The sequence below is a fragment of the Athene noctua genome, chromosome 2 (genome assembly GCF_965140245.1).
Source record: "Athene noctua chromosome 2, bAthNoc1.hap1.1, whole genome shotgun sequence".
Taxonomy (NCBI): Eukaryota; Metazoa; Chordata; class Aves; order Strigiformes; family Strigidae; genus Athene; species Athene noctua.
This window is the reverse complement of record NC_134038.1, coordinates 5,148,010-5,167,125: the sequence shown is the minus strand read 5'-3', so window position 1 is coordinate 5,167,125 and position 19,116 is coordinate 5,148,010. Positions and strand designations below refer to the sequence as shown.

Genomic DNA, 19,116 nt, shown 5'->3' with positions numbered 1-19,116 from the left:
TACCTTGTAGAGTCACAGTGAATGTCACCTGGTTACAAGGATCTGCTTTACCTACAAACCTTAACTGTCTGTGTTCCAAGACACACAGTTTGTTACTTGAACCTCTTGTTATTTCCCTTGTGGAACAAGAGACCAGAAAACAGAACAGTGCTTTGGTACATACCATTTTTAGAGACAGAAAGGATAGCTGCTGTGACTGCTGTTTAAGGGTCAGTATTATAAAAAATTATGAAGGCTGATGCTATCTATGATTTAAGAGTCTTGCATGCTGCTAACACTAGTTCACCTAGCTGTACAGAGGTAGAGATGAAGATTAAGGGAGGAAGGATCTTTCATCTTTCTCCCTCACGCCCTTGGAAACATCCAATCATTGAAATAATAGCATTAGTATTAGTAATAATAATAGCAGTAATAACAATAACAACAACAACAACAATAATAATACAAGTAAAGAGTAAATTCTTCATTAAAAAGCAAGCTTAACACATGCCTTGCTAGCATAAACACCGAGGAAACCTGGAGCAAAGAAATCCACTCCAGTCTTTACTGCCTTCCCATAAAAAAGCCTTGGGATTTTGTTTGTTTGTATTTCATTTGTCATCCGGGATCATCTTGCATGCACAAGTATACAGGCCTTCATACAAGCAAATGCTTAAGGAACAATTAACAATTTATGCTACTAGAAGACAAACCTAACAGCAGCAGTGTTACTGGAATTCAGTAATTCAGAAAATAAAACTCTCAGACTGCATTTGGAAGACTAGTTATTCTAAAGCAATTACATAGAATTACACTCATATTATACAATGCTTCTGTGGTGCTAAATCTTGTGTAACTCAAAGAAATAAGATGGTATTACCCAGTGTGACATAAAAGACAGCAGACTCCAGAAAACTTACTTCCTGAACAAACTACTACAGACAAATAAGCCAGCAGTTCCCACAGTTATAACTGATCATTTCTGGCACCATGATTTAGACACATTCGGAATTTTCTGATGCTGGACGGAATTACCTTCATTGCCAGAGAATAAATAAAATGGAAAAAGAGTATTTGGTTTGATACAGTCATCTAGCACGAACATTCTTAAAGTACATGTACAGTGAAGATGCAGGCACAGTCAATAAAAGGTTTCTATTTGACCTTTAGTGCCAATTTTTCTTCTTTGTAGGAAAAAATTAAGTATTAGGTTTCTACTGATTTTTACTTAAAGCAAACAAAAAAACCCATCCCAAGGTAGTTTCTGTCTTGTGCAAAATACAAATCTTTTTATAGCAAGATGAAGGTCAAAGTACTATATAAAAGCAAACGTGAGGATGGGAAAAGAAGACTTGCAGTGAGCAATGAATTCCTGTTTGTCCTTTGTGACGTAATTGAGGTTATTCTGACCTTGGTGCCAGGGAAGGTCATGGAGCAGTTCATCTCAAGTCTCATTAAAAGTCATATAATGGACAACCAGGGGATCAGGCCTAGTCAGCATGGGGTTATGAAAGGCAGGTCCTGCCTGACAAACCTGATCTCCTTCTATGACAAGATGACCCGACTATTGGATGTGGGGAAAGCTGCTGATATTATCTACCTGGATTTTCAAAAAGCATTTGACACAGTTCCCCATAGGATTCTCATAGAAAAACTGGGTGCTGGATGAGCGAACGGTCTGCTGGGTCAAGCACTGGCTGGAAGGTCCAAGAGAGTGGTGGTCAATGGAGATAAATCCAGGTGTTGGGACCATTTCTGTTCAACATCTTTATTGATGATCTTGATAAGGACATAGAGTGTCATCAGTAAGTTCGCAGGTGACACCAAGTTAAGCGGGAGTGTCGATCTGCATGAAGATAGGGAGGCTCTACGGAGGGACTTGGATAGGTTGGATCGGTGGCCAACATCAACGGGATGAGCTTCAACAAGGCCAAGTGCCAGGTCCTGCACTTGGGCCTCAACAACCCCCTACATGGCTACAGGCTCGGGGAGGGGTGGCTGGAGCTGTCTGGGAGAGAAGGATCTGGGGGTTCTCACTGACAAGCAGCTGAACATGAGCCGGCAGTGTGCCCGGGTGGCCAAAAAAGCCAATGGCATCCTGGCTTATATTAGAGTAGTGTGGCCAGTAGAAGTAGGGAGGTAACAGTCCCCCTGTGCTCTGAGGGGAGACCTCATCACTCTACAACTACCTGAAAGGACATTGTAGAGAGGTTGGTGCTGGTCTCTTCTCACAGGTGCTTAGTGACAGAACAAGGGGAAACAGCTTTAAACTCCAACAGGGGAGGGTCAGACTGGACATTAGGAAAGAATTTTTCACAGAGAGAGTGGTCAGACAGTGGAATGGGCTGCCCAGGGAGGTGGTGGAGTCCCCACCCCTGGGTGTGTTTAAGGGTCGTTCAGATGAGGTGCTGGGGGATGTGGGGTAGGGGAGAACTTTGTAGAGTCGGGCTGAGGGATGGACTTGATGATCCCAAGGGTCTTTTCCACCCTGAATGATTGTGTGATTCTGTGATCCACTGGCAGTTTGGCAAAGCTAAATGGTGTGTGTGCTCCTTGAAATTGAACTGTTTGCCATAGGAAGAGGGAAGAAAATTTCAAGTAACAGAAGTTTGGGTGACCCTGTCTTAAAATCCACTATTATTTACTCTTCCTACAGCTATGTCATGGGAAGCAGAGTCATCCCCCCATTTCACCCCTTGATTAGCCCATCTTCTGCAGGATTATAAAAAGTACAGCCTCAAATAAAAGCTGAGTATATAGGAGATGGATTCTGTTCTGGTAACTTTTGTGTACAACCTACTGACAATCAGCACAACTTTTAGTACCTGGATTAGACCAGAACATCTGAGACTTCATTTCTGAACACTGTGAATATACAGCCCTTTTAATTTCAGTGATTAAGAAAATAAATAAATTTTAAAATTGCCTAAGAGGCAGTTACTGGTTTATTAACACTATAGGAAGCTTTTAATTTAAGAACCATTCCAAGGCTTCTCTCCCTTTACTAATCTAAATATTTTTACAAGTACTGTCATATGATCTTAAACAGTCTGTGTTATGGTATCACAAATATGACAGCAGCGTTTTGATTATGCACAGCAAATCTCCATGGGTTTAAAAGGTATGTCAGGCTGCATGTATTCGATAAAAACATTAAACGACACTCTGGAAAGGTATTGAATAATTTACATCTTATCAGAGCCCTTTTGTGAGTATTACATGCAATTCCTTTCCACGAACTTCAAGACAATATCTAACTTTGCTTTTAAAACTAATTAACTTTGTTCTGCAATGTGTACAATGCAAGCTGCACAGCCTTACAGAAACGGAACTGACACTTGTATGCTATGTAACAAATTTCCACGGCATAAATTATTCACACCTTATATGCAGCACTCTTCTCATGGAAAGGATTCAGGAATCCCCTACTTCCTAAGCTGTGATTTCACAGTATTATCAATGAAAAATTTCCCTTCCATATCTCACAATAAATATTGATGCACATCCCAGAAACAATAAAATATAACATGCACAGAATAGAATGTGCAACATTTCTGAAACCTAGGTTTTCAACATTCCTAATTGGTTTGAATTTTTTGCATTTGCTAAAATCGGGCCTCTAAAGAGAATTTATAACCTGAAGATTGGCAACTGTGACATGTGCTAGTATAGAGTAACTCCATTTCCAAGAAATTAAGTATAGACTATTTACAAAAATTTTACAGAAGGTATGTGTAGCCTTTAAAATAACTAGCAACTTCTGCACAAATTGTGGATATGGACATAAACCACAGAAAAACACACACAAAACCCCTGCAATGAACTAGTAACCACAGCAATCTACTTTTTGGTGTTCCTACATGAGTTTACTACTAGACTTGGTTTAATAGTATTTTAAAACTCTGAGCTTCCCATCTTCTCTAGTAGACTATCATGACTTTCTAGAAATAAATTTTAGTTTCCTCTGATCTTTATACCAGAAAAGTGGACAATCTTTCTCTCCTTTCTCTCCAGTCCACATCCTCTCCTGAGCATGCGCCATCAGCTTACTCTGCCATAAAGCCAAAGAAAACTCAACCTTCGACAGAGCACAGGTCATACCACTTCTTTTAACCAGCTAACTGGTATCATGGAAATATCTCAGCATATGTACCTAACCTATGAAAACCCAAATTCTGCAGTTACCTTTTCTATTGTTCATTGTTCCTGGTATAACTGGAGAAGACCCCAGTCAGAAGAAGGCAGATGTCACTCATCGCTCTGGGCCTCAATTCATTACCCAATAAATAGTTTTACAACGGAAAAGTTTTATAACAGCAGATGGATCAACTGAACTAATCACTGCATTTCACTCTTTTCAAATCACATCTCTCCTGCTTAGTTCCTATATAAACACAACCAGTACTTAATGATATTTTTTTTATTTATATAATAAGATTTATCCTTTTAAAATTGCAGTGGTGTGCTTATATGCAATTAGGAATAACATTCCTGTCCTAGAACTTTTAAGGATGACAAAACCTGAGATGAGGCTGGTTCACTAGATATATCAAAAGTTTTGCAGACTTTCAGGACAAAGGACTAGGAAATTTCTATTGCTCTTTTATGCCTCCTCTAAATCCCAGGCTACAGTTATCCGCTCTCTTCAGTTTGCAGGAAACTTATAACAACAAAAAGCCCTTAGAGGAAACAAAACATGGCTTACAGCTCTTTGTGAAAAGTTTAGGTTTGTTTTTTTTGACCCTGTTCCACCACCTCTATTTCACAAGAGGTTCTTCTTTAGTAAAGCAAATTATAGAGTAGTTTTTTAAGACAAGGCAAAAAAGACTTATATGACTCAATTTTGACACTGAACAGATTTATACTCTTACTTCCATTCTTCTGGAGGGTGGGCTAGTTCAAATTTCTCTCTCACATTGGACACCCCCATGTCCAGGTGTAGCCAGTGAACCTCCTCAGACTGCAGATGACTGAGCCGTAACCCATAGCAGGCCACATTTTTCACTTTGTGAGAGTCCACAATCTTCTGAATTATGCCCTAAAACAGAGAAACATACACTCCTTACAAGCCGTAAAATGCAATATATATATATATATATATTTTTTTTTTTAGAATTTAAAATATTACCATGTAGTACCCTATACAAAATACTAAGCAATAAATCAAGTATCACCTTTATTAAAATACTAAACATGTAAGCTACTATTTCAGAAAACCATTTACAATTTCTGAGGTTTTGCCAGCATGGCTTCACAAAACATTAATAAATACGTTTCCGTGCATCTTATCAGGCTCCCCCATGGCAGGGGGGTTGGAACTAGATGATCTTTAAGGTCCCTTCCAATCCAAACCATTCTGTGATTCCATGAATTAAGCCACTATTGCCTCTACACAGAGCAGAATAACATGAGCCTAAATATAAAAAGCAGATTTGTTGATGAAAGTAAGATGCATTTGTTCAAAAAAGCCACCACCAGCCTTGAAAAGTCACTCTTCATCTACAGCTGTAAAATCATCTTAGACTTTCATCCTATTCAGTGCCCCAACAGCCAGGATTTGGTAGGCCACGTCACAGTCCCTTGGTTTCCTTCCCCCTCTTCCTCCCACTGAATTTCCTCCCAAGATTCAGCACAGATCCCTTATAAAATGATGCAAGAGACAATATTTGGGAAGATTCTCACCCAAATGTCCTCTTATTTGTTCTGAGGTAACTTTCAGAGTTTGAGGATCTCTCACCCAAGAAAGGAACCTTTCAAAAAAATAAAACTGTAACAGACTACCGTTTCCCTTCTGTGTTAGAAGTTAGAAAGGTTTAACACGTGGTAACTAAAATTCAAATTTGTTAGTACATGGTGGATTAGCAACCCTCCAGGTGCAGTGTGCCAGGCTGTCCTGCACTCTTATCCAGATTAGAAAGTCAGCAGGAGATCAGAGTTGCTGCCTCACAACTCGGTAGAAGGTCAGGCTTGTCTCTCTGCAAGGCAGCAGATCCCCACCACTACAAAGTTTAGCGCTCTGGGGGAGCACAGGCTATCACAGCTCCCAGACACTTCTTTCAGGAGTTCATAGTCCTTTGCTTCTGAACCTGTAATGGTCTGAAAATCTCCTACTGAAAATGCTGATGTGAGAGTGTGTGTCTATACATACACACGCACGTACGTACATACACAGGTGCGCAAGCTGCCAATTCCTGCTCACAATTTCAGGAAACATCAACACGTAGCCAGTGGTAAGTACTGAAGGAGCCAGAAGTGGGTTACTGGAGTCAGTTAGGTAAAGGTTGTTTGTTTTTTTCCAGGATGACACTGTTTCCCACAATATATTATTTTATACCCAATGTTCAAGACCCTGATTCTGCAAAATAAGCAAGCAGAAAAGTAACTGCAAAAAGAGAATTAAAGCAGCACTAAATCTGAATAGAGGAGGAAGATGGCACATGTAGGAGTGGAATCATGCTTTTGGTGAGGTGATAGCTGTTAGATCAGCTCACACATCAAACTGCAACCTTTACATAATCTTGCAGAAGCAACACAGTGCATAGTGAAATGTAACAAAAAAAAAAAAAAAATAAAATTTCAATCCTACAAGAAAGAAGCACAAGCCATGTTTACTAAGTTCATGGAGTCTGAGTCAGAAGAGGTTCCATCAAGCCCAGCACCCTGTCTCCAACAACAGTGGTATGAGCATCCTCAGAAGAACCATTCACTTCAGTACCAGCAGTGCCTCCCAACACCCTTGTCTTCTTCCACGCCCAGATGTCAGACATCCACTGCTAAGTGGATGACAAGTCCAAACTTGAAGATCCTTCACAACAAATAGCAAAGCACGCAGGATGCTGTGGAGGACTGTGTCGTGCATGACGGAGACTTCAAAACACACTGGCAAATCAAAGTTTTCAGAGTGGCACTACCAGCTGGTACAGCACCATGCAGACTAACCTGAGTCCTGACAGCCAGAAGGTACCCAAGTCACTGGGACAAAGTCTGATGCAAATGGAAGTAACCTCTCTGCAGGTACATTGGTAGAACCAGTGGCCACAGATGGATGTCGGGGGAAGAGGCGACACCAGGCAAAGAGGTGACACCAGGCAAGCACATACTACACTCCCCCCTAAGTGCTCTCCCAGCCTCTGACTATTTTTGTCCAAGTGGATTTCCTGAGCCAAGCATTGTTTTTGTCATTCATCAGCCTTCAATGAAACTCTTCAATTACTCATCCTGTCTCCTCTTAAAGCAGTTAACTTTCTGCAACCTTCTGCAGCAAGTTCCAAAGACCTATTATCAGGTCAGTGAACAGTTTTAAATTTGAATTAAACATATTGACCGAAGCCACAACAATTGGTTAAGTTTGTTTCTTACCTCTATTTAAGGGTCTTTGTATCAAATACCGAAAAGGAGAACAGTTCCCTGTATCCCGGGAAACACTTAACAACCACCAAGTACTCTCACGCACAATTTAACCTCTTGCTCACCCAAAGGACAATCTCTGCTTAGTTAGTAAAGCCTAACATTTTGGCAGGCGTGCCCTTCTCCAAAGGGAATGCTGCCAGATTTCCTATATGCGTGCAAACAGAAGAAATTAATTCATTTTCATCTTTTTCTGCATTCTGTACAGAATACATAACTTGCAGTGTTTGGTTTTGGAAATCCACCTCTTCCCCTGTCTGTGATGCTGTCAGTTGATAATGAAAGTGTTCTCAAACAATAGTTATGCCTGCGAAGAAATGGCTTTGGAAATAAAAAAAAAAAAAAGGCAAAACTATCTATGACCATGACCCACCAAGAATACTGACACATAAGGCTCAGCTAAAACCATTAGTATTTACTCCAGAAATTATCAAGCAAGACATCTTGGAACCTCCCTAATTTTCAGATTGGGGTTTCAAGGACTGAATAAATCAGATGTCTTAGTTCCCACCAAAAGCAAGTGAAATTTTTAAACCTCTATCCTTTTTATATCATCAATCAATTCTAAACCTATCACAGAACCAAAAGTAAATAATAGAAAAGTAAATGTATTTCCGAAATTATCTAAGAAGGATACCCCATCCTTTCTGGCCAGGTAGTTGGTTATCACCCCAAGAAAATAATTAGCAACAATTAGTACATACTGCAACTCAAGAAAAAGTCAACTTCAATGTACACGTTAAGGCCAGAGCAACTGATGCAAAAGAGGTCAAGTGCAAGTGCTTGAAAATACATTCTAAAAACTTCTGTATGACCAGAAAGGCAGAAATTATGCTTTGTGGAAAACAAACATGTTAAGTGGCTTTTCTTTTTTGTTTAGGAATGCCACAGAGCTCATTCCAGATGCAAACAAATCATAGCCAGAATCAAAAAATGGAGAAATAAGGAACTCAAAATGGCTGGTCCGTAGGGGAACCTTCTGAAGTAGAACATCTATTTGCCTACTTACTTTTTTATTATAAACCAGAGAAGTCGAATTTTAAACATTTAAGAGCCACACCTTCAATCAGCACAAACCAGCACCACAACAGTGTGGTTCATTCAGCAATATGAACGCAGACCTGGGGAAGTACAGCATGTAAACAGTATAGCAAGTTCCCATGTAGAGGACAGGGTTTGTTTTATCTGGCTGCTATTTCCAAAGAGTATGAGATTAATCTCCAAGACTTGAACTGGCACCACAGCCATAATCAGGTCAGTGTGTTTACCTCTGATGAGGTATGAATCAACACGTAGAGTCTCCTCAGGTTCTGGAGGCCTCCACAGACCAAATGGAGACAGTTGGAGTGTCAAACAAAGCCACTGCCATCACTCCAGGAAGGGTGACAACTTCTGTCTTTCATGGTTGAAATGTGAGGAGCCTTGCCAGCCTGATGTTCTTTGTGGTAGTGATCAGAATGCTTAATCAGAAGTTTCCAGACAAACAATTAAACTGCTTAACCACTGCACAATAGCGACCATGACATCCCACTGAGAGATGTCATGACAAACTTTTAACTGGAAGCACAGCCAAAGAAATCTGAAATCTCTCCAGACTCTACCACAACAAGCCTTTTAGCGCATGAAGCTCCTCAGATGCATTCTTGAGTGGAAAAAAAACCAGGTACGGAACACCAACACAGAATACAAACATGACCTCAAATTAATCACACCTAGAAATTTTCACAGGAGAGCTTAACTCCAGCAGAAACCTACACCAGAATGAGATTTCCCTTTTGATACCTACATGAACATACACTTCTATGAGGAGTTCTCATGTGTCTATTGTCATTCTCATAAATACCTACAACTCTAAGGAAGTCACACAATCACAGGCCAGTTGAATGGTGTTTACTATAATCACATTAACTTTAATTATGTTTCCAGAGCTAGCATTTACATCCTGAACATAAAATAGGCTAGTACAGCTGAGCAAAAGAGAATGGGAAGCCCTTAGAGGAAACTCCTATCAATAACAGGCCACCTTTCCCACTCTTTAACCCAGAGGAAAGAAAAAAAAAAAAAGCTTTTTCAGTAGCTGGAAAACTGGATTGCACTAATTTTTACTCATTTGTCAGAAGAACCCACAGATATTCAACAGCTAATTTGAAAAATAGATTAATATTTGTCCTAAATTAGAAGAATGTAATAAAAATAGAATTTACAGTACAGTATATTTAGGAGGCTGTTGAAAAGTCAAGACAGAGCAGAGAAAGGCCGAAAGGCGCAGGATACCCCAGGGTCTCCCAGTATGTATCAATAATACCTTGTGCTTCGGTAAATGAGTGAAAATGAATTGCTTGCTTGTAAATTAACAAAGCTGATGTACTACTATGAATAAATTGAAGTTGGAATAATATACTCCCAGTGTGACTACAAACCTAATTTCCCTTTTTAGTAGGAAGGAGAAAGCGTCTTGCACTAGAAAAAATCTTTAAGCAACACCTCTGACATAGGGACCCGGTGTTAATGTTTGTGAAGCACTTCACATATGTCAAATGCTATTTATATATCAAGTATTGTAACTCCTGATGAGATTTATATGGGGAGCAGAAATGAAAAACTGGATGAAAGTAAATGACAAAGCTCTGATGGAAGTTAATCTACAATTTCTATAAAGGAAAACTCTAGAATGCTCTCACAACACTAAAATGCTGGTTGTCCTCTGATGACACTATGCCTGACGTTCAAAAAGAAAAGCCCACATCCCTCTTTTTCTCTTTATTGTGCTACTTTCTCTCACCTGAACTGATCCAGCAACACATTTGCACATAACGTGATAAACTAGACCGGGAAACTGATCCAGCTGAACTAGAACTCTGCCACTGAAGCCCAGCAATAAGTATATATTGCAACTATAGTCTGAAAACACGTTATTCTGGTGCCTAGGATTTTGTCACCATGCAAGCCTAGAGACACCAGCAACTCAAGCAACACATCCACATAAGTGCTTCAGTGTCTTTCACACTTTAGCCATACACGATCCATCATGCAAAGCACCTCTCCACACCCACATGTAACTCCACAGGGAACTCCAAGCACACGCTGACAGTACTGACAGAGCAGAGCTGGTACAGCCCAGGCTTTCCAGTCTCCTTGGCTGAATCAGCACTTTTCTGATCCTACTGCACACTTTCCAAACAAATGTTAACAGTATTTTAAATGTTGCCAATAAGCTTCGTTTTCCGGAAGCTTAACATCCAGAACTTACTATCCCCTGTCCTCAGTTGCACTCGCAGAGTCTAAGAGCCTCCTTGGGTCCAGTACTTGTATGGTTAAACAGTAACAAAGGATGTGCTGTTGATGTGAAGACAACAACAGATCCAGGTGTTTTCCGAAAAAATGCCAAAGGGCTATTTATATTGTTTTTAAAATGTTATTTTGCATGTGTGTCTCATCCAAGGATATCAAGAGCGTTCTGTACAAGTAAACCAGGCATCCTGAAGACCAAGGGCATTTTTCTCTGCTATAACTAGTCTGATTATCACAGTACCATATCCCTTCTTTTTTATACTGCTTTCATTTGCAGGACCGTAGTTTCGAGTTCTTGGTACTTTTTCAAGTTCTCTGAACAGATGCACGTATTAACTGACAATACAACTACGCCTTGTCACCTGGTACAATGCATGTAGGCATGCAGCAGAGAAAAGGGGAAAAAAGGTAAATGGTACCCATTTTCTAGCTCTTTTACTAGATCATGAAATATTTTATACATTTCTACATGTATCTAATTGGTGTTAGAAATCAGTGCACTACAGCCTGCTTCTATACATCAAAAAGTTCTACTGCCTCGAAGCACGTATATTACTGTATATGTATGGAAATTAGATTTAGATATGTAACCATCACTGTATACAGCAGATTTCTACAACATCAAAAATACCTACCTGACATGGTTTTGAGTCCTGTTAGTGTTCATTTGCTCTTCTCACAGAACTCTGTGTGACCAACCTGCTACCCCTGTACTATATTATCCTAAGAATCTATTTTACAATAGAAACCCAGTAGAGAATAAAAAAAAAGTTTCCTATATAACCCATTTGCATTCTCCTTTACAGACAGCACTAGATACATTACAACAGCCCTACCACACACCCATTTCTCTACAACTCTTCAAGCTCTCTGCTTGGCTTTGGAAGAACCAAGCAGCAATATAAAGCCTATCTGGCCCATTCAGCAGCTGGAAGGCAGTGTGTTCAACTTCTGGCTACCTGGTAGTCAATCACAATCAGTATCGCACAAACCAGCTCTGTCTGGACTAGCCACGGCTTTGAAAAAGGGGAAGAGATTTGTAGGACAGAGGTGAAGGTGAATAGGTAGAACTGTGTGTAGGAGTTAGTCTGCTCAGTGACTTAGGTTAGACTGACAAGCCTCTTCCCCTTTTTCAAAATAGGCAATATCCTTCTTGAGAAGTGTTTGGAAACCAGGAATGTTACAGTGGATGATGAGGGATGCTCATAATTAAGACTTTAACATCCTATTCCCTGGTGGTGCAGTTAACACTGCAGTGCCAGCATAAACAGGCATTTCCTTTCTACCCCCAGTGTTCCCAATTGTGTCAGTCTGCAAGATGATGCAGCTAACAAGATTGCAGAAATGATCTGGATTTAAAACAATCATTCATTTTAACATGGATTGTGTTTGCCAAACAGTCACAATGCCTATGCCAGCACAACTAAGGTGGTAGCTTGAGAAAACAAACAGCAAGAAGGAAGCTGGCGTGGCTGCCAGAAGAAACGCTAGGGTATTATTTGAATTGTAGACCTTTGCACTAGAGGCTCTTTCCACTCCACCACCACAAACTGGATCTCTAATCAAATACTCAGGTCTCCTGTGTTACTGGGTAAAAGTACAGTAATGTGGTATGATCAAATGGGAGAGGCAAACAGGAAAAAAAACAAGCAGCAAATACTAACATGTTAACGCAGTTTATTAAACTGTTCTTGCTGTCTTGGCTGAATGTGCTTCAGTCTTTCTCCTCCTAAAAAGTTCAGATTAGGGAACTGACTGGAATATATAATCTTTCAAACCTGTGCCAATGCCTTCTACCTGTGAAAAACACAATACTGCAGGTGAGGAAGGAATTTGCTCTGGTGTTTCTGTGATGTAGGGATGGGACTCAGCCAAGATATGCCCCTTAGCTTCAATTATTTTAAGTCAGATATATCCTTATCCTTAGCTAAGGATGTTCTTTTTAATTCAGCTTTTTGAATTCTTATTCTTTCAACATTAAAGAAGCCAACATTTTGGGGTGGTACTGCACAGAAAAGGGAAAAAAAAGACATCTGAATGTTGAACAGGTTAAGAGCACCCTGAGCACTGTACCTTTGTCAAAGACTTCTAACCATGCTTCTCTCTAACTCCAGAAACTAAGAAAAAGCTGACAGCTAAAAATTTAATGCTATCTCTATCTAATTTATGTTTTAGACAGCCTTACAAAATTGGAAGAAAACAAACCTGTAACAGAATCAAGATACAATGCATGTCTGGCAATACTGTGGTTTGAGATTTCTCTTTGTTATTTCCACATAAATAATGCCATCTTTACTTCTCACAAACAATTCAAGAATCAAGGATAAGCTTCAAGGGCTAGAAGTTTAAAAGAAGCTGCAAGGGATGCAAGCTGGGCACCTCTGGGCTGGGAATGGAGATCATGGAGCAGAACTGCACTTTGCCAAAAGCCACCTATAAGGGCTCACACAAGGTTTCTAACGTGTGTTTTCTAAAAAGCCCGACCCTTCCCTACCCCCTCAGTCTGCTAACGCAGTGCACTCATTTCTCTAGCAAACACAGTTACAATTCTGTTTCAACCACATCTTCTGAAAACAGGAAGGTGATTTACTTGTAACTGCTGAAGAAGATGCTGTGGAAGTGTCTACTTTCAGCCAAAACCAGGACACAGGGTGCACTGGAGACCAAAGAAATTCCATCTCAGCAACACCCACCTACTTTCGTGCCACACCTGAGGCTGTGAACAGGGCAGAGCTTGCCCTGCATCCCCTCCAACCCCAAAGCCTGGAAATCCCTCTTTGTGAATATGCACATAGACAACACAAGCCATACCAAGATAAATAGGGAAGATAAACAACCTCTCTTTCTCTGGCAAGTGCATGGTTATCTATACATGCATTCTCAGTTGGAGACCACTGTTTGCACATTCATAAAAGCCTTTTTTTTTTCCTCTTTTGGAAATTAAGCATTTAGAATAATACCAAGGAAAACAGGGTAAAGAGAGCATACCAGTCCTTTGAAATCCAAGAAAGAATTTCCACGAATTGAAAAGCTGCTCTTGAATCCATTGCAGAATACAGACTGAGCCCTTAGAGGAAACAGCTATCTTTGAGGAACTAAATCCATCCAGAATGAGCGGAGGTCCACAGCCAGAAGTTCTCAAAGCAAAGCCTATGTATAGCCACATTGTTGTCTCGATTAAAGATATTTCAAGTCAAATAGCAAGGAAATTGTACCTGTAGTGTAGCCACTTCAGAGACCCTTACAGATAGCAAAGTTCTGTTCAGCTGAGCTTAACAAATTTTTTAATGAAAAGCGTTTCCCCTCATGGTCAGGGATTTGTGTATAAGGTATAGAGCTAAAGCACTGTTTCCACGCTACTCTTGGGAAGTCATAAAAGATTATTTTTTTTAAAGGGAAAGAGGGCCTTTGCTCACTTCTTTTGACTGTCAAACACATCCTTTCCATTGACAAAGGCAAACTTGACTGTGTTAGAAATAGATGATGTTAGAAATCACAAATAGAGAAAGAAAATTCCACCTTTACTTTCCCTTGGTATTAGCACATTCCACAAAGTACTCTGCTTCACCAGCAGAAATACCTTTAATTGGCTCTTCTGGAGATTTCAGACCAAGTCTGACTTCCTTTCAATACTGGAAAGATTCTTCGGCTATCATCCCAAAAACTCTGCTAAGCAGGGAGTAGTCCTGAAGAACCTTTTTTTCTTTTCCTTCTAATTGCAGAGCTGTCTCAAAAGACATTCACCTCTGAATATTCTTACAGAGCTCCCTGGAAACAGGCCAAAGGCCAAACCCAGCACTAGTCTCCTCAGTTTGTAATTCTAAAACTAAGGCATAAAAACCTTATAGGCTATTTTAATCTTAAATTATTCGGCTTGGTCGAACAGCAGTCATTCCAATGGAATGTAGGCTTGTACTCCAACAAGAGTTTCTAAAATAGATGTCAGGACATGGTAATACATCAGTGCTAAATCTCTACTACAGAGTACCTACACATTCAACATTGTCCCAGTTTAACAAAGTAAAAAAAGAACCACATTTGTTAAAAGAACAAAGTTTAACAGCAACCCATCACATTCTTCTTTAGCAGGAAAGGAGAACAATACAAAAATCCCATTAGTTTCAGAAACAACCATCCAATTAAATGTGCATGTAAGAAAGTAACTGCAAGTAAATGCTACTTGCCTGTTCTTTTGATCCTGCTTTTATAAAAAATATGACACATTTTTTCTTAAAACAAGGACATGTAAAACTGCAAATTAAACTCAGCAGTGAACTTCTTACAGGGAGTGTAAGTTTTGGATCCTTAAAGCCTATAACCACAGGTATTTCTGAGCAGGAGAAACCAGAGATATAATCTCTGCTTTTGTTTTTCAAGTTTCTACATACTTCCTTGGAAATATAACTTCACGTACCAAAGAACCCTAGACATTCATCCACAGTGGAGGCTTGCAAGGTTAAAAACATACTGAGACACAGTTTTTCTTCCCTTGTACCAAGTAATACACTTTATGAAACAAATCAATCACATTAGATGTATCAAACCACTATACTTAAACCAGGGAGCAAAGATGTTTCAAATGGCACCCGAAAAACCCTATTCCATGTAAAGTAAGTGTATGCTATTGATGATGATTCCCATTGTTGTACCTCTAGTCTGTCCACTCACCAAGTTATCCCTAAACACAGACATGATCTTATTAAATTGACAGGGGACAGATTTTCTAATCATCACCAATGAAAATCCTTGAATTTCACAGGTCTATGATCAATGTCACAAGATCTACTCCACCAAGGAATGCTGTTAGATCTTTTCATATGCACCCATGTTAGAAAATAAACAGTAGGAAAGGAAAACATTCAAAACTCTTTGGTCTTTTTTTACTTGGTTTTCTCTTGCACAAAGGAAACTAAATAGTGGGGAGGAGGAGACAACAGGTCTCCTTAACTCTGACAACTTTCTCCCTTCATCAGACTGGAATCATGTTTTTGTAGTGGAATTTGAAGTACAGTGCAGAGAATACAAACGTTGGAAGGAATGAGCAGATGGGAACCTGCTTCTACAGTAAGAACCTCACAGAAGAAAACAACCCCACACACCACCTACCACCATGCAAGATTCTGCTCTTGGAGGATAATTAAAAACAAGCAAACCACGAAGTTTTAAAAGTATTTCACATGTTAAATTGAGCTTCATTTTAGTTTAAATACCACAGCACCTCAAAAATTGGAATAAGTGTAGCAAATGGTAAGTAAAGGTCTCAGCATTGGAGAGAACGTATGCTTCAGAATAAACACTGTGTTTTCATGCATACGTAACATACCTCTAAGATTACAGATACTTAAAAGTTATTCTTTAAAAAAAATCCCAACCTTCTTTTTTTTTGCATAGACTAACTGAAGGAAAATATTGTACAAATACAAGCAGCAGATGAATATCAGGAGGAGGGGAACAAAAGGACCTACTGAGGGGAGAAAAGATTTTTCAGATTAATTTCCCCACAGACTACTTTTTAAAAAGTCATGTACACATTAAACATGTAAAACATTTTAAACATGTAAACATGCACATCTTAAATTTAAACATGTAAAAAAAAATTATTTTTTTTTAAAAAAAAACCAAACTTGAAGAGTGTCATTTAATGTCACCTTCATCCCAGCTCTCATCCCTGACATGAGGTGCCACACAGGCTTTAGGGGAGTATAAAGTGGTAGAAGTCAACTGACATACATCGGTAGTGGTATCTAGACTGACAACAGTGTTCTAAATTTCAAGTTTCTAGTCTGCAAAAATGGGAAGAGTTGTCATTTCTTAATACACAATCACACATCAGGGTTTTTTGTTCTCAAGGAAAGTTAGTACCACTTAAAGCTTTTTCTGAAGTTACTCACAATATACAACAGGTAAAGATGCTTTTAAAATAAAACACAAAACTCCTGTGTTTGTTTGCTTCCAGACGTTTACCTCCCAATTTTTGATCATGAAGTTAACACTTAACCTAAAGATGGCATGAGAATGCTAAAAACAGACTTACTCGGACATCAGTAGCATCTCCATGCCGGATAATGCTGGCCCACGTTGTTGGTTCACTGCTATTTTCAAAGTAGTGAAAAACCTTTAAGACTCGTTCCATGGCCCCTGGGGAACGCTCCATCCCAGTACTGAGGTGGGTCTTTGCACTTGAACTTGGTGTGTGATTCAAGTTTGGATCAAGGTAAGCTGCTGCCATGGTTTTGCTAGATGCTAGGTATCTGTCATATTCTAGGAAAGGGAAACAAAAGATTGATTAATTAATTTTAGTTATACTCAAATCTTACACCGATTCATACAAATCATTTACTGGAAATCCATGAAGACTTATTTTTAAAGGACATTTAGTTGCCTTTTTTGGAGGCCCCTCCTAAAATAGTTACACATCTACAAACATAAAAAAACCTACTCAATGGCTACCAGAGAAACTGCAAGCCCCTTGGAGCAAGTGATCTGAATTTGAACAGAAGCATTATCGTAAGTGGTATCTTTGGCAAGACTTCTTCCTTTAGTTTCCAGTGACTTAACCCAAAGCCTTCAAGACCAAATAGCACCTTCCAGTTTTAATAGGAGTTAAATCTTAAAAAACTTTAAATCTGTCAAGTCTGGTCTTGCAACAAACCTCTAAAGATCAGGACAAGGAAACCCTGACAGTCCAGTCACCAAACTGGAGGCTCTCCAGTAAGAAGCCACACACCAACAACCAGGCTTTCCTGTTTAAGGCTACAACTTTGTCACATCACTCATTCTGTGCTATTTCCGGAGCCAGCGAGACTCAAAACCATCCAGAGGTGAAGTCATCATTCACTGAGGAACGATTAATAACACCACTGTCCCTCCTCTCATCAAACACTAAGTGGCTAAGTTTTGACTAGCTTGGTCTCCAAGTGATTTCCAAGTCTAGTGGCAGATGTAGACCATGGTATGAGTCTGCATTTCAATGAAAAAAAAAAAAAAAAAAATTGCCTCTTGGCTACTGCTGCAAATTAGTCAGCCACAAGCAGATGGTGTCTCAGAAATCAATGCAGTACAAGAGGAAAAGAGCAAACAATACCTCCTCCCTCGCCTGACAGAGTCTCAAGCATCATTTCAGTCTGCTGGCTGGAAAGAGCAAAGACTGCAGGGCTTTTGCTCTAGGACTTGGACAAGTGTACTGAGTTTTCTGTACCCCCTCCTTCTCACAGTGAGCGGCCAGTAGGGAGGCAGTTTTGGAAATATAGAGATGTTAAAAATAAAATAAACTTGATCTTTTTGGCATAGGACTCTGAACGCCTTTCTGGTAGTAAAGCTGGCCTGCGAAATGGTGCTGGAGGAGAGCAAAACTGTTTCAGTACTGCTACTGAAAGCCTGAGCCTTAGTTTACTTCACTGCGAGGCAGAAGAGTGATCCACAGTTCCAGCTGAGCTCCCGTCATGCCTGGCTGCTCCTCAACAGAGCATCAGCCACCAGCCTGCCACCCGCCATCATGCTCTGCTGACCTCCCTGACAACCAGTTCAGGAAAAAAAAAACAACAAACAAACCAACCAAAAATACCCAGTGATTTGGTTTTCAGGTTGGCTTGGTTTTACACCACAGCTGCCTGAAGTCACCATAGATGTTAGACAAGCACAGAGGAAAAGAGGGGCAGAAGGGGAGAGACCATCTTCCCTCTGGCAGCAGGTAACCATTACCCCAGTCCTCCAGTAACGTCAAACCACACCATGAGCTCAGCTAACAGGAATCTAGCACCGGCAATATCAAGGCTTGAAATCTTCAGGGTGTAGATAACAACGTTTGCTAGAGGCTAAAAAAGGACTTGAAGTTTAACACAACAATCTTAAGTGTCTACCTAATTCAGACCCACAAGGTAAAGAGGAAACAAACAGCCCATCTGCACAGTATGTCTTTACCTCTTGAATAATGGTTGAAGTGCATGCAACTGAACTGTAAGAACTTAAATTTGGTGGCACTGGGTCAGACAAAAGGCCTCTTAATCTCCTGTCCCCAGGGAAGATGAAAAGAGCAGCCAAGGTGACATTTCTCCCAAATACTTCCCCCAGTGCCTGACACTTGAGGGATTTCCCCCACCTGCCAAGGGCTAGCTTAGTTTCATATCCCTGTTGCTTCTGTCTGAACACTCAAGAAACCATTACAGCTTTTGTGCCTTGCTTTATTATTCTTTTTTCTGATGATCAATACAAACGTATTAAGCCAACCCTGTGCCTACATTAGAACTTCTCCTCCTATCCACCCTACACCAACACGCACAGATCCAAAAATGCTGTGCAACTCTTGACTTATCCTCACCAAAGGAGCTTGTGAGCTGTTTTCATATAAATGTTGACTTGAAAGCTGAAGCAGGTATAAAAATCTCCCCTATGGCAGACAAATACCAAGACAACATGACTGTACATGCTGACATGCTCCTA

The 19,116-nt window shown here is 40.0% G+C and overlaps 1 protein-coding gene across 14 annotated transcripts in view; it reads right to left on the bottom strand.

The window, feature by feature from the left end:
• PTK2 (protein tyrosine kinase 2) overlaps positions 1 to 19,116 on the bottom strand; it is a 227,170-nt gene that overhangs the window by 114,395 nt on the left and 93,659 nt on the right. For all 14 annotated transcript variants that reach the window (XM_074898370.1, XM_074898371.1, XM_074898373.1 and 11 more), the window contains 2 exons: positions 16,712 to 16,938; positions 4,851 to 5,017 (listed from right to left, as the gene is read on the bottom strand). In XM_074898370.1, the coding sequence (XP_074754471.1) occupies positions 4,851 to 5,017; positions 16,712 to 16,906 (362 nt within the window). In that variant the 5' untranslated portion in view covers positions 16,907 to 16,938. The remainder of the gene's footprint in view (positions 1 to 4,850; positions 5,018 to 16,711; positions 16,939 to 19,116) is intronic.